This window comes from Chlorella variabilis (genome assembly GCF_000147415.1).
Source record: "Chlorella variabilis unplaced genomic scaffold CHLNCscaffold_8, whole genome shotgun sequence".
Taxonomy (NCBI): domain Eukaryota; kingdom Viridiplantae; phylum Chlorophyta; class Trebouxiophyceae; order Chlorellales; family Chlorellaceae; genus Chlorella; species Chlorella variabilis.
The window spans coordinates 977730-992981 of NW_005435080.1; the positions used below are offsets into that span (position 1 = coordinate 977730).

A 15252-nucleotide genomic window follows, 5' to 3' on the forward strand; every position below is an offset into this window, starting at 1 on the left:
TTCTAGTGACCTAGCGTTCCGCACTGCCGTTTGGCCAGCCCATGCTCCCGTACCGTTGCGTTTCTCCCCAATGCGCCATGCCACTTTGCCAGTCATACACACGTTTCGATGCGTGCCCTGTCAGCTGCTTGCGTTGCATGTCGCCTTGCTCCACCCCTGTTTTATTGCTTTCTCTGCTTTCGCCCGGTTCCCGTCCCGTTTCGGCGGGGAGTCTATGTTGCAAGCTAGTTCTTGCTTTACCAGACTTTAAGCCCACACAAGCAAGGGGCGGCGCCTCACCAGGATGGGTGACAACCGCCAGGGCATCTCAGAAACATTGTTGTATACAACTGCGACGGCGAATTCCACCCTAGTGGTGAACGGTAGCGGGTCGGGCTGAGGCGCCCAGCCCAGCGCCGGCCCTGCTGCGACCAGCACAATTGCTGCCGCCACCAGCAGATGGCGTCGCAGCATTTCGTGTGCACACAACCTGCCTGCAGCGGGCAGGATGGCTGGGAGTCTGCCCTACAAGCCTGCTTCTGCTGGAACCACACACACTCGTTCCTGCGTGTGTGGCGGCGGCGGCGGCGGCAGCTTCCCGCCCCACCCGCAGCTGCACAGCTGCCCACTCACAGTCGCACCGCCTGAGCCGGACCTCAGCAGTCGATGGGTGGAGGTCCACCCCAACCCACCTGACATGTTCACAAGCTGAGCGCACACCTGAGCGTCCTCGAAGGGGAATGGGAGTAGTAGCGCGGCAGAGCAGGTCACCCTTTCCCTGCTGTGGGCTGTTGATGCGCTGCGGACGGTCCGGCAAAGCGCGCGCTTGGCAGAAGAAAAAGATATGACCAAGCACGGGCGACTCAGGGGGGGAAACGGTGGAATCATATGGAGCCCGCGGTCCTCCGTCCAGCTAGGTCCGTCCAGCTAGGTCCGTCCAGCTGGCGGGGTGGCGCCCGCCACCCCCATGCCGCCCCAGAGGAGCTGCCACTGACGTTAGTTTACGTGCCTCCTAGCAAGATTTGCACACAAATCACATCGAGCTAGACAGGACAGCAAGCCGGCCTTCATCTGCTTCCCCTATGCAGCCCCACGCTCCTGCCGCCAATTCCTTGCAGCCGCAGTGCCGCAGCCAGCAGGCCGCTGCCGCTCTGGCGGGCCGGGTCTCCCGCGGGGAGCCCCACCGGTGCTGCCCCTGCTGCTGCCACATCCAGCTGGTGCTTGGGCGAGGCAGGGTAACTGCTGCCAAAAGCAACTCCTCGCCGGTCGGGGCTGCCCACCGCCCGCACCTCCATCGCCGCCCCGTCGCCGCCGTCGGCCGCCGCCACGGACAGCCGGTGCAGGGACAGCTTGTCCACCTCATACACTGCCCCAGGGCTGCGCTGCAGGGCGCCGCTGGGCAGAAGGTCCTGCTTCAAGGCCCTCACCATGGCGTTGAAAGAAGAAGCGCTCCTGACCAGCAGCTTGTTGCGGGCTGGCGAGGCGGGGCGGGAGGCGGGCTGCAAGCCGCCACCATCGGCGGCGCCGGTGCAGCCGGGGGGCCGTTTGGCGGCGATGAGGCAAGCCGGCTGGGCGCTGCCTGTAGCAGGGTGCATGCCGGCTGCAGGCATGCGGAACTGCTGAGCCACGCTGGGACTGTTGGTGGCGTTGTGCAACGGCGGAGGCGCCGCCAGCAGCGAGCCCGCCTGCTGCTGCGGCTGCTGCTGCATGCTGCCCACCAGCTTGGCCAGGGCATCCCGCTCCTCCTGCAGCACCTGACCAGCCTGCAGCAGCTCCTCCACCCGCTGCCGCCCCCAGTCCCCGCTGTCAATCACGCGGCACAGCCGCTCATTGTCCCGCCTCAGCTGCTCGCTCTCGGCTGCCAGCACGCGCAGCTGCTCCGAGGCTCTGCACGGCAGAATGGCGGAATGATGAAGGATGCATGGGAGCACAGCCCATCCATCTCTGCATGGCGAAAGCTGGCCAAGGTGACTGCTGCAGCCAACCCATGGCCCTCACCTCGCCAGTTCTTCCGCCTGCTGCCTGCCCTGCCTGCCCTCCACATATGCCTGCCAGCCGCAAAAGGCAGAGGCCACCAGCCGGGCGGCCCTGACTTGCGCTTGCTCGGCCAGAAGAGCTGCCGTGGCCGTGGCAAGTGCCGCCTGCTGCCTCCAGGCTGCAAAAGCAGCGGCAAGCTCCAGCAGGTGTCGCTGCTGCTGCGCTGCCCTGGCAGCCTGCTGGAACCAAGCGAGGTACCGCCAGCCGCGGGAAGCACGCTGCAGCAGCTGCTGCCGCCGCAGCTGATGGGCCCTTGCCACGCATTGGTGCCAGGCTGCCTGGCACCCCACCTGCGCCTGCCAGGCAGCGGTGGCGTGGCGCAGCCGCAGGCGGCCCAGTAGCCTACCTGCTCGCTGCAAGTCCCGCCGATCAGCTGCCTTCTCGTCCGCCACTGCCTGCCACCCAGCAAACGTGGACAGCGCTGCTGCGCGGGAAGCATGCCGCGATGCTGCTGCCAACATGGCCCGCTTTGCCTGCTGGTACTCAACCGCCCGCCGCCAGGCTGCCAGCCAGGCACGCAAGCGGAAGCGTGCCATGTAGCGCACCGGCCGGCTCTCCAGGTGCCGCAGCTGCATGCAAAATGGGCATTGGCACTGGGCTGCACTTTGTCTATGCCATATGTGTGAGTAGCAGCAACTAAGCCAGGCAGCGCGCCCCCCAATACCCTGCTGCTGCCCTGGCTTGCCTGAATACCCAGCAGCTGTATCTGCTGGTCCCTCAGCTCCAGCTGCACCTTCCACCATCGCAGCCAGCACTGCCGACGCCACTCCCGCCAGCAGCGGGCCATCAGCTGCCGCTGCAGCAGCACCAGCGCTCGGCACAGGACCTGCGACTGCCACTCATGCCGTCCGCACTGCTCCCGCCAGGCATGCAGGCACCGGCGCAGGTGCCCCAGGTCGCTCTGATGGCGAGCCGCCAGCACAGACTGCCGCCGCTGCCCCTGGCATGTCTGCAAATGGTGCCAAGCCTGCAGCAGCAGCAGCAGCAACTCAACACTGAAATGCTGCAGCATTCTGTCCGCCCTCTATGTGGTCACATGTCAGCAGCACGTTATAATGCCATCAGCTGTGGCATTGGCTGCAGACTCACGTAAAAGGCGCGGGCCAGCACGGCTTGCTCTACCACCGGCTCAGCGCCAATCCAAGCCAATTCCTTCGGGAACGCCTAATAGAATCGCCAAGGCTTCGGCACAGGCCTCCCCGGGACCCATTCACTACTAGTGGGGGGTACTGCACTTGGCGCGTCGGGCAGATCAAATAATGGTCTAAAGCTAGACGTTAAAACCGGGAAGTGAAGCTTGTGGAGGCTCTTCCCCACCACCGACGCCTGGCGCTCACACAGCCGCTGGCTGTGCAGAATGGCCTCCTGCACCTGGCGAGACATCCCCGCCAGGCTGCCCAGCTGCTGCGCGGCCAGGCGCGCGGGCAGCGCATCTGCAGCAGAAACACCCAGCGGCCTCCCTGTACATGTGGGCTGCTGCTGTGTGATATGGTTGCCACTGCCCTGCATCTGTGGGCGGCACCAGCAACGTGCATCGCCATGGCTGTCAGCAGCTGCCTGCTCCTGGCGTTTTTGGTCACTGCCACGACAGCACTCCGCTAGGCTGGGCTGGCACGCCACCCAGGCGGGAGGCGGCACGGTCGGGTGACTGGGCTGCTGCTGCTGAGCGTTTGCCGCCCGAACACTGCGTGGAAACCAGTGCGGCTCAGCTGCAACATCCGTCTGTGTTGCCGCCGCTGCTACTTGCATCATGGCTACTGGGCTCTCGGGCTGCTTCCGCTGCTGCACCTCGGGCTGTGCTTGCCAGCTCTTGCTCGCCAGCTTCTCCTCCCCGGCATTACCACTCGCCAGCTGCACTCGAGGCGAGCTCACTGTGATGCTGACGCTGTTAGTGTGCACCTTGACATGCTGATGGTCGGGGAATGCACCATGCGGCGACCCGGCGTCGCCGCCTCTTTCAACCGATACCGGGTGTCTGCTCGGCGTGCTGCCGCAAGACTGCACGCTGCCCTCTGCCGCTGCTACCCCAGAAGGCGCCAGCCCATACTGCTGCTCCTGATGCTGCGGCTGCGTGGTTTGCTGCGGCCTGCCGTGTGCAGTCTGTGTGGCCGGCTGGCTGGAGCCGAAACTGCCAGTCGTCCAGCGTGCCTGCTGGCCCTGCTCCTGCTGCTGCGTCCGTTGCGGCTGCTGCTGCTGATGTGGCCACTGATAGCCCGTTCCAGCAGCCGTCGAGCAGCCATACCATGAGCTGTACGATGGCGCAGGCGCGGGCGGGGTAGCAAAGTAATGCTGCTGGGGTGGGCTCTGCCTGGGGAGCTGTGCACCTTGCGCCGCATTGGCGCTGGCGTCGGCGTCGGTGGGCAAGGTGATGCCCTGCTCGGCATCGCTTGATTCCCCGTCTGCGGTAAACTGCTGCACCTCTGGTTCCGCTGCAAAGTGCACGCGCCTCTGGGCCTTCAGCGCCGACTTGGAAGGGGAGGCCTGGCGCCTTGGACTGGCGGCAGGGCTGCCCGCGGAGTGCTGCATGATTTCGTATTCAGCTGCGCCGGTGCGGACCGTCAGGCGCACCGCAGAGCTTGCCCCGAAACTTTGACCGCATTGCAGGAGGGAAGCCTGTGCCGCATGATCCCTGTTTGGCAACATTGCCATCAATTGCGCCCAAGGGAGGGCCTCTGCGCGTCTCGGGCTCCATGGCTGCATGGCCATCGATCTGGCAGTGACCTGGAGCTCTTGCCGCCAGAGCTGGCAGCACATGATCTTCTACATTTCGATAACTGTAAGCCTTGCCAGACTGTATTGAGCCATCGCAATGTGGCTGGAGGACCCCCTCACTGGGGACACCACCCACAGGATCGTGGTCGAGGAGGAGGACGAGCAGCAGGCCCAGGAGCTGGCGCCGCAATACGATGCGCAGCCGGAGGTGCAGGTTGGTGCCCACCACCCTGATCACGGCCAGGCGAAATGTGCAATGCTACTGCCCACTCACTACCGCTCACCTCGCCGTGGCTGCAGTGGGCTGAGGGAGCCGCTGATGTAGAGAAGCCCATCGTGGTGAGCCGAGCTGTGCCGCCACCGCCGTCACCGCCGCCCGCCGCCGCCGCCAACTCCCTAGCCACAAACGGCACCCCTCCTCTTCTCTGTGCAGGTGTTCCTGGTGGGACAGGCGGCCTGCCTGCTGGCTGGCACATTTTTGCAGAGCACTCAGGTGGGCATGCCGTCGGCCAGCAGGCCCTGCCAGCACCCTGCTGGAATGCCGCCGCTGCTGTGCCGCTCCGTGCGCCCATTGCCCTGCATCATCTTGGACCTTCCCTGCCGCTGCTGGGCCCTCCTGTGCAGCCGCTGGGCAGCATCACGGTGCCAGAGCTGGTGCGAGTCAGGTCGCCGCTGGAAGAGGAGTACGGCACCAGCCACCAGCAGCTGCACAGATGCGGCATCAGCGGGCTCCCGGCAGCCAGCGGCGGCACCCTCCCGGCGCTGCTGGTGGTGGAGTGCCCGCGCGAGCTGCCGCAGGAGCAGGCGACGGCCTGGGCCAAGCGCGTGATGGCGGCGTTGCAGCCGCGCGCTGCGGTGGTGGCGGCCACGCTTCCTGCTATGAGCTACCGCGGGCCGGGCAGCCCCGCCGACGAGGATCTCGTGTTCTCGCTGCAGACAGCGGCAGCCGAGGCGGCGGCAGCAGCAGGAGGCGGCAGCGGAGCAGGCGGCCTGCCGCCGCCGCTGCCGGGGGCCACGCTGCTGGGCGGGCTGCCGGCCGCACTGCTGGCGCGGTGCGAGCTGCAGCAGCTGCCGGCGGCGCTGGTGGCGGGGGTGCAGCAGCAGCAGGTGGCAGACGCACAGTTCCTGTTCCACCTGGGGCGGGGCGCAGCGGCGGCGCTGAGGCTTGTAGGCGGCGGCGCGGCGTCGGCGGCGTTGGCCAAGCCGCAGCCCCGGCCCCAGCTGCTGGCAGGGCTGGCGGCGGCCGCCGACAGCATGTACCGCAGCTCCGCCAGCAGCTCCATTTTCTCCTGAGTGATGTAGTGAGGGCTGGTTGAGGGCTTACACTGAAGTCAAATGCAAATGAATCGCAATGTGCAGAAGCAGAACAGCGTGGGCAGATGAACCAGAGTACAGCAGGTGGGGAGTCTGAACAGAAGGGCCGGTGTATCGGAGCAGTCGGGGAGTCGGAACTGACAAGAAAAACAGGTTGGTGGAACAGCGGTAATGTGAACTCTCGCTCTCTCTTCCTTGTTATATTCACAAACATGCGGAGACTACAAAGAGCTTGTGGTTGTCCTGACAGCCCTAGAGCGTGTAGTCCTTGCCAGCGCCATACTTCCAGTTGTCCATGGCGCGGTGCATGAGGAAGCGCGGCTTGGGCGGCAGCTTCTCGATCAGCGGCCGGTACTTCTGCACGCGCACCGCGCCAGGTGTGGGCCGCGCGGCACATGGCGCAGGGCAGTGGCGAGTGCCCAAAGCCGCAGCAGGCCAGGCTGCAGATACACAAGCATGCCGCACGCATGCCCTCCCCACCTGCCTCCACCATCCCCCCAACCCCCACCCAATCCCACCCACCAATCTCAAACCCACCTGCACGTCCCAGTGGAGGAATGAATAGGCGGCCAGGCCCAGCAGGTGTAGCATCCAGTCAGCCATGGCGGCCAGCCCCACCCTGGCCATGATCTGAGGCACCATGAGCGGATCAGACAGCATCTGCGCGCAAGCAGGGGGCAGGCACGAGGACGGTGGGGCACCCAGCCACGTGCCGCATCTCTTAACTGAGGCGGCCTGCACTGCAGTCTGTGACGCGGCATGTGCAATCCCTTCACCTGCTTGCCCAGGGTCTGCACCAGCGGCTTGAGCTGAATCACGTCTTGCAGGAAGGGCTTCAGGGTGGGCTCCCCCAGCTCCTCCATCGCCTGCAAAACACAGACGCCGCCAACCGGGTGGGCACCAACATGCCCAGCAAGCAACAGGCACAGGCCGGCATGCTCGAGGGGTGGGAGGGCCGGGCCAGGGGCAGCTGCCTTCCCACACCACCTGCTGCTGCGGCTGCCTGCCCCCTCAGCTCCCCACCAACCTTGAAGTTGGCTGCCAGCAGGCGGTTGATGAAGTCCGCCCTGTAGCTCCTGGCATCCGAGCGGATGGACATGGCCCTCTGCAGCATCCAGGCGCCGCTGAGCCCCGGGTTGTAGGCGTTGATGAGCGCCAGGCTGCGCGCGTCCACCATGCCCGTCTCGAGCGCCTCGCAGATGGCGCCGCTCAGGCGGCCCAGGTGGCGCGTCAGCGCGCCAAACCCGCCAAAGCTGCGGGGCAGAGCAGGGCGCAGGCGAGAGGCGCGGGTCGGCCGGCCACCAGGCAGCATATCAGATGGCACCGCGCTCCCGCGTTGTACACTGGTGGACTGCCGGAGGCCCCACCATGTGCAGCCACACACGCGTGCTCACCTCAGCGGTGACTGGATGCCGCTGGCGTCGCCCACTTGCATCACGCGGTCAAAGGCGGGGCGCAAAGGGGAGCCTCGATAGGTGGGGAACCAGCCAAAGAGGATGCGCAGCGGCTGCAGCTGCTCCAGGACCACCCCCTGGTACTGCGGCATCAGCTTCCAGTACTCCTCCATCAAAGCCTCCAGCGAGGGGCGGCTGGGCTGCACGCAGGCAGGCAAGCGCAACGCAGCGGCGGCAGGTGAAGGGCAGGCGGGTGTACCACAGGCAGGCGATTGTGGGCATGCGGGTGAGGATGCTGCATATGCGGCTGCGATCGGCAGTGATCGTCAGGCATGCAAGCACAGAACAAAGCCATTGCGGATGCTGCCCCTGCACTTGCCTCTGCATCCACGTAGGTGAACAGGTATGTGGTGCGGTCCCCGGGGCCGGTGCTGGCGGGGAAGGCCTCCCAGAACAGCTGCGCGTTGTGCACGCCCCCTGGGTCGCCACCATCGCCGCCGCCGCCGCTGCTGCCGCTGCTGCTGGCCACCGGCGCGGGCGGCTGGGAGTGGGAGTTTGTGAAGATGACGTCGCCGGTGGTGTTGGCGGCGGGGTCAAACCCGCGGCTGCAGCTGCCCACCACCAGGCATATGCCGTCGGGCTTCCTGCCCCACCGCACTTGCTGCACGACGGGACTGGCATGGCCCATAGAGTCCAGCAGCAGCGCAGCGGTCAGCTGCTGGGGCGCGGCATCGCCGCCGCCACCGTTACTGCTGCCGCCCGCGCCGCTGCCCAGCTGCACGCTCACTCCATCGGGATGCACAGTCACGCCCGCCAGCGGCGTGCGCTCCAGCACCCGGCCACCCGCAGCCTCGAAGCGCCGCTGCAAAAAGGCACCAAGACACATGCGGTTCAAGGCCGCCGTCAACTCTGGATCGGCGGCAGGGAGAAGCTGGCGAAGCTGGTCGGCTGCTCCCGCGTGACGCAGTGCTCAACTGCAACACCGCCGGCCTGCATGCTCACCCGTGCCGCCTCCACCAGGCGCGCGGGCGACACGCCCAGGTTGAGCACATCCCGGGTCCACACCTCCACGCCAGCGCCGGGCTTGTCTCCATGGAAGCCCACACGCACTGCAGGCCAGCAACGTGCAGCCATGCAAGGGTGTGTGTGTGTATGTGTGTAGGCGTGGGTGGCGGCAGGCACATAGCTTGGCGGCTGGGCAGAGGTACACGAGCGCAGCAGAGGGAGGGCAAGCAGGCGGGCGGGCAGGCAGGCGCGGACCTGGGTTGAACTCAATGGATGTGCAGTCCTGCACATCCTGCTCTGTCAACACCCCCAGCTCGACCTGCTCATAGCGCCGGCGGCCCTTGCAGGCGATACAGCCGTGTTAATGGGTGTGCTTGCCTGTCCACAGCACACAACCAGGCGAAGGCAGGCAGCGCAAGGCCAGCATGGAGGCCCAGGCACAGGCCCTGTCCCCGCCAGCTTCTCACCAGCTCCTCCATCTCCTTCTTGGAGATGTTCCACTCCTGGGCGCGCCCCAGCAGCGGCCCACGCTCCACCACCGCCACCTGCAGACCTGCACAGCAGGGCAGCCCCCAACACAAGAGATGGACGGTGGATGAGGTACTTGGCAGGGACGAGAGGACTCTGCCGCACAGGCATCCCACTGCTCCCTTTCATGCCATCCTTTCCCGCGGTCGTTCAGCTTGCAGCCGTGTGGCCAGCCCACCTCGCAGCTGCAGCGAGGTGGCCAAGAAGATGCCCAGGGTGCCGCCACAGACCAGCACATCGACATCGAGAGGCGCGGCAAGCGGTTTCTGCGTGGTGCGCACAAACTGCGGCCGCGGGCCCCACACCTGCAGCAGGAGGAGGCGAGCACAGGCACAGCAAAGCGCGTGCCAGCTCAATCAAATGTGGTGCTGGGACGGGTGTGTGGCCGCGGTGAGGGAAGCAGGGCTGCAGTGCACCATGCTGGGCGGTCCCCCGCCTTGCACCTTGCGGGTGTGCAAGTCGCGCCAAGCCGCGTCCGCACGCTTCAGGGCCTCGTAGCTGGTGGTGCCGCCGGCGCCCAGGGCTGCAGGCGGGCATGTGGGAGGGCGAGGGCGGTTCGGCGAGTGGCGGCCAGGCGGCCAAAAAAGCAACTTCTGCGCAGTGTAAACGGCCTAATGTTCGATGATCATGCTTTAAACTTACACTGCTCCCCGGCTGCATCATTCTGCTCCATCTTCTTGAACATCTGCCGGGTCGTGCCGTCCGCTGAAGCCAGCGGCGGGTCAGCCGTCGAGGTGGTGCCGGCGCCTGTGGCGGCGGCAGCCATTGCCCTCACCCCCCGCCCTCTGGCTGCAGCAAGTGCATTGGAGCGCCCTGCATGCCGCAATGGCTGGCCGGCTGGCGCGCTGCTGCGGTGGGGCTGTCTAGAGGCGGCAAAGTGCGGCGCCAAGGCGCAGCCGGCTGCCACCTGCATCTTTGATGGCGGTGGGTAGGTGCTGTAAGCCAATGAAAATTATATGGGCACAAAAATCGCCTGGTTCTGTGGGTGGCAGGCCCGCATGTGGGAGGTCTTGCCAACTGAAGAGGCTGAAGCCCGCATTTGTCTCATCATCGTTTTCTCACTTCCAGAACAAATTGAGCAATGAACGCACGCAGCCTGGCATCGCTGGCGCAGCGACTTGGCCTGCGGGTCGAGGTCGCCCTGTGCAAGCGGCCTTTGCAGCTCCTACACCCCGACCAGCGGCAATCGAGATGCTACACCACGCTCGATGATTGCAAAGACGAGGTTGGTGTCAGCCGCCCAGCTGCCGCCCCCGCCTCTGAACCGCTCCTGCCGCTGCCGGCTCAGTTGAGGCCTGGCCTGGCAAGTTTTTACCTCTGCCGCAGATTGAGGCCATCAACGAGAAGTTTGTCGAGGTGCGGGATGGGAAACCCTGGGATCCCTGTTCTGCCTGTGATGATGCTCTGCTCGTGCACGAGCCATTTTGACTCGTGTCTGTCCTCAACGGGGATTCTCGTGGTTCTCTTCTGCAGGCCCGAGATGAAATTGAGTATGCGCAAGAGGATGCAGGTTCGTTCACACGAGGCCAATCCATGCGGCTGTGGATCAGCCGCGCAGCGCTGGTGCCGCCTTGTGCAAACACCCAGTCCTGGTGCCGCCACTAGCTGCACCCGTCCTGTTCCTCATCGGACGCCCACAGACCAACCGGTCTCACCTCTGGGTACATCATGGTCGGGTCCCATGTTTGCTATGGTGTTGCTGGCCTACTGCAGAGACTGTGTACTTCAACGAGAGCTGCGATGCGGCACGCAAGTCGGTCAAAGAGGTCCTCGACGCCTACCAGCAGCTGTGCGGCAGGCTGAGGTGCGGTGCGGGGCATGGCGCCGCGAGTGGCAGGCACAGGCAGGGATCGCTGATGCCTGAAGAGAGCGTGTGCACATGTGCCCCATTAGCTTGTGTGTTGGGTGCGCTGCAGTGAGGAGGAGCGGGGCAAGCTGCAGCGGTCGATGGGGCTGAAGATGGAGCAGCTCAAGGCGGAAGTGGAGCAGCTGGATCATCTGCATGCCGACTGAGGCTGAGCCATCCAGCTGCCGAGTCCAAACACATGTGTTCCATGCGATTTTTTCATCTTGCTATGTTTCTTGCTTTGTTTCTTGCTGTCAATGGAAACTTCACAATGTTGTTACACTACTCTGCCTTGCTGCAGCGCCCATGCACATGTACATGCACATGTGGTCGCATCAGTGCAGAGCAGCAGTGGCAGGGAGAGGCAGGGACCGGTGAGGGTGGGAATTCAGGCAATCGCAGGGACAGAGGCGAGGCAGGAGAGTGAGCGGAAGACGCAAAGGGAAGCGCAAGCAGGGAGAGGCCTGAGCGGGGCGGCATGAGGCATGCCGCTGCGCGGGCTACCAGAACAAGGCGGGGCGATGCCCCTGGGAGCCTGCTAGCTGTGCCAAGAGGGACAGCAGCAAGAGGGTCCGACGAGTAAGACGGGCCTGCCAACTGCAAGGGCAGGCCCGGGCAAGGTAAGGAAGAAAACAGTACACAGCGTTGGCCGGCAGAGGGGCCCTGCAGCAGGCACGCGGGCTGGAGCACGCTCCGCCGGTGCATACACCTGTGTGCAGGGAAGCCTAGGCCGGTGGTCAAGGAGTAGAAAACTGGAATAGGAGGTGTGCAAGCGCTGCAGCAGGCAGCCGGCAAGAGTGCAAACCATGCTGCGCAGCTGTTGCGGCGCATGCGAAAGGGTGAACAGACGGGTAGCAGTGCTTTGCGTGGCGGTGCAAGACGCAAGCGAGGGGAAATGGCACAGGAACTGAGGGAGGCATTGTGCTCCAAAACATTTGGCAGTGGATTGATTCGTGTCATAAGTAGTGCAAAAGGCACAAACGCTCTAGTGCAAGTCACGGTGGGCGGGTGGGGCAACTGTCTCTCTTGTCCACCCGCCCACAGGATCGTCTGCTAGGTCATCTACTGATGCTGACAGGTCCCAACAGCTGTGCAAACGCTGCAGGTGATCATGTCTGGCGGGACGCTGAGGGCTGCGTCAGGGGCGGCTCTCACTTGACGCGCACAACAGGCGCGGCCGACCCCGGCCCGCCGCCCTCCTGCTGCTGCTGGCACTGCAGCTGGCGCACAAACTCCGCCATGCGCGCCTTGGCAGCCGCCAGCTCCTGGTGCAGCACCCTGCAGGGGGCGCGCGGAGCAAGAAGGGCGTGGCATGTCAGCAGCACGGACGCCACAAAGTATGCTGGCCGCAACGCTGCACACCTCCATCTCGACCTTACTGTGCCCATCCAGAAAGACAAACAGAAACCAGCGACCTGCACCAGCAACCAAAACCCACTTGTAGGCAGCGTCCCAGCGCTTGGCGCGCTCCCCCCGCCGCCGGTGCAGCCGCTCCAGCTCGGTGCGGTGCCTGCAGGCAAAGTCGGGAGGGCAAGTTCGCTCAGGATGCCAGCAGCGACATGCTGGCAAGACTCCCTGATCCAGCGATGAATGCATGGGAGCTCTGCACTGCTGCGCCTGCCCAGCACCTTGCCAACGCTAGGCACACGTGGCACACTGCCAGCCGGGTCCAGCCCAACCAGGCTCGCACCTGTCTCGCTCCGCCTCGCTGGCGGCGCAGCGTATGGCGGCATCCAGCCCCTCAAAGTCCCTCTTGTGCGCCTCTATCAGCTGGTGCAGCGCAAAGTAGACCTGCAGAGGCACGCGGGTGCGGCGGCAGAGAAGGCACGCTGGAAAGGAGGGAGCACCGAGCATCAAGGAGCAGGCGTGCATGCTGGGGGTTGCAAGAGCAAACTGGGCAACGGCGATGAGGCTGAGGGGAGACGGGGCTGACACGCTGAGGCAGGCACCAGGCAATCAGCTCTCACCTCATACTTGGAGTTGAAGGCGGCGGCGCGCTCGTGATACTCCTGCAGGCAGAGGCGGAGGCATGCAGAAAGTGAGAGGAGTGTTGGCGGGTGGGCAACTCCACGCCAGCGGGCTGCATCAGCATGTCTGCCCAGCGCTCTGCGCGTGCGGTGCCCCCACAGCACAGCATAAACGAGGCAAGCAACTGGCGCAGCGGCGCACCTCCTTGGAGTGGATGGGCGCCGCGGGCTGCGGCTGCCGGTCGGCATGCTCCTCGATCCACGACTCGTCTGCCTGGTCGGAGCCGCGGCTGCTGCTGGTGCGGCGCAGCGGCACGCCTGCGCCACCCGCCACGGCGCCGCCGCTGCCGCTGCTGGCGCCGGCGGGCCCGCCGCCCACGCTGGGCGGCGACGCGGCCGCAGCGACGGCCGCGGGCGCCGAGGCGGTGTGGACGGCCGCAGGCTGCTGCCTCGTGCGCTGCGCTGCAGGCTGCTGCTCGGCATCGCTGCTGTCGTCATCCGTCCAGTCGAGGCGTGCGCGCTTGCCGGCGGCTGGTGGCCTGCGCTGCACGCCGCCGCGGTCCCCAGCGGTGGCAGGCGCCGCGCCCGCCGGGGCTGCCGATGCAGCCCGCCGCTTCTTGGTCGCGGGGGCGCCATCCACGCTGGGTACAGGCGGCGACGCCTGCTGCTCAGCTGGCGCCAGCAAGTCGCCGCCGCCGCCGCCGGGGAGCCCCTCCTCCAGCTCCTTGAGCAGCACAGGGTACAGCACATACAGTCCGGGAGCCTTGAACTCTGCAATGCAGGCGGAAGAGGAAAGGCGGTAGTAGGCAGGCGGGCCAGCGTGGTGGCTGGCAGGAGGCCAGGAGCATGGAACACACGACACAGAGCAGGTTTTTTTCTGAGGAGGTTTGGGAGCCAGCCAACTCCACACCGGCTACAGCGTGGCAGCTCTGCGCAGGCAGCACCGAGCGCACCTGCAACAGCCTTGAGCGCTCGCTCCACCTGCTCCTTGCCCGGCACCTTGAAGCTCTTGACCCGCGAGGCAGCATCCGACAGAACTGCAGGCAGGCAGCAGACAGGCAGGCCGCAAACACCACGTTAGCGGTGACCACTCAGCAGCGTTCAAGCCGGGACCATGCCGGCTTTCTTCTTGTTGATGTTCGTTTGCCAGAAACAGGGCTGGCACTCTTCCACTCACCGGCTTTGATGGCATTCATGGACATGGGGCGCTCGGCCAGGATGGCAATCAGGCAGAGGCGCAGGCTGGCGCCGCTTCGCGCCGCCCGCAGCACCAGCGGGCTGGCAGCCAGCTGCAGGGAGCCCATGCTGCCTGCCGAGCTGTGCTTGCCGCCGCCCAGCTTGCCGGCAGAGGCAGACTTGTGCACAGCCTTGGGCGCGGGCGCGGCCGCTGCCGCCGCGGGCGGCGGCGGCGTCAGCCCGCGCCCCGCGGGGTGCGTCGGCGGCTTGCCTGCCGGCGCCGACAGCATGCTGGCGGTGACCTGCTGCTGCCTCGCCGGCGGCGGCGTGGGCCCGCGCTGCTGCGGCTGGCCGGAGGGCGGCGGCGTGAGACGCTGCACCTTGGTGCGCGGCATGGCCTGGCTGGCGGCAGGCTTGCCCAGCAGCTGCGCCTTGCGCTCCTGCCCGCGCCGCTCCGCCTCCTCGGCACGCGCCCGTACCCGCACCCGCTCGTCTTCAATGTTGCGCTGCACCATGAGCTTCTGGCGCACCGCACCCACGATGGCAGGGCTGCCGCCGGTGCTGGGAGCCAAGCGCAGCAGGTCGCAGCTCTCCTCGGCCAGCGCATTGAAGCGGAAGGCGGCGTCGCCGACGGTGATGGCCTGCGAGGGGTTGCAGGCACACAGGTGGAAGGCGCAAGGGGCGCTCAGGGCTAGGCAAAGGAGCTGGTATCAGGTATGAGTGCACCCCTGCTTGTAAGGCTTGCAGGGGATGCCGTCTGCTGGCAGCAGCAGGGTCCCGCCTCCACCGCGGGCCCGCCGCCCTCAATTGCAGCGTGCACACTCACGTTGGACTGCGGAACCTCGCCGAAGCAAATGGATGCGGCCCTTCCAGCATCCTGCGCGGCCAGAAGCGCCTCCAGCAGCGCGGGAGTGAGGCGCAGCTGGATGGCGTAGGCGTAGGCGCCCTGCTGCTGCACCGCAAAGTGCACACGCCGTGCCCCCTCCCCTGGCGCCATAGTGCCTCCCTCCCTCAGTCAGTAAAGCGGCAGGGCTGCAGACGGGGCTGCATGGCAGCCTCGGTGCGCAGGAGTGGGCTGGGGTGTGTGTACGGCTGTCAGAAGGTCTCAATTGATGGGGTGGATCTCTTGTAGCATCGATGTGCAGCGATGGAGGCGACAAGGTCCGTGAAGAGAAGAAATGGAGACTCCCGGCCTTTCTACTGCGCCTCTCGGCGTCCTGTGGACTCCATCGCACGCCTCGACACCCTCCACACATTGATGCAAGCCTCCTCTGCCTCTGGGCAACTGATCACC

The 15252-nt window shown here is 65.8% G+C and overlaps 3 protein-coding genes across 3 annotated transcripts; 1 reads left to right on the forward strand and 2 right to left on the reverse strand.

The window, feature by feature from the left end:
* Window positions 1-1046: 1046 nt before the first annotated feature.
* On the reverse strand, window positions 1047-4542 carry CHLNCDRAFT_144943 (hypothetical protein; the record flags this gene model as incomplete). Its single annotated transcript, XM_005848431.1, has 6 exons — window positions 1047-1866; window positions 1978-2134; window positions 2363-2585; window positions 2681-2983; window positions 3334-3449; window positions 4341-4542. 6 exons carry the CDS (start codon window positions 4540-4542, stop codon window positions 1047-1049), a joined length of 1821 nt encoding a protein of 606 aa, XP_005848493.1.
* Window positions 4543-9887: 5345 nt separating this feature from the next.
* CHLNCDRAFT_144946 (hypothetical protein) lies at window positions 9888-10982 on the forward strand (the record flags this gene model as incomplete). Its single annotated transcript, XM_005848240.1, has 5 exons — window positions 9888-9897; window positions 10258-10325; window positions 10443-10479; window positions 10683-10773; window positions 10886-10982. 5 exons carry the CDS (start codon window positions 9888-9890, stop codon window positions 10980-10982), a joined length of 303 nt encoding a protein of 100 aa, XP_005848302.1.
* A 984-nt stretch (window positions 10983-11966) lies between these two features.
* Window positions 11967-14955, reverse strand: CHLNCDRAFT_144947 (hypothetical protein; the record flags this gene model as incomplete). Its single annotated transcript, XM_005848432.1, has 8 exons — window positions 11967-12093; window positions 12254-12325; window positions 12506-12606; window positions 12783-12824; window positions 12985-13553; window positions 13736-13819; window positions 13960-14599; window positions 14785-14955. The coding sequence occupies 8 exons, from the start codon at window positions 14953-14955 to the stop codon at window positions 11967-11969; spliced, it is 1806 nt and encodes a 601-aa protein (XP_005848494.1).
* Window positions 14956-15252: the final 297 nt, after the last annotated feature.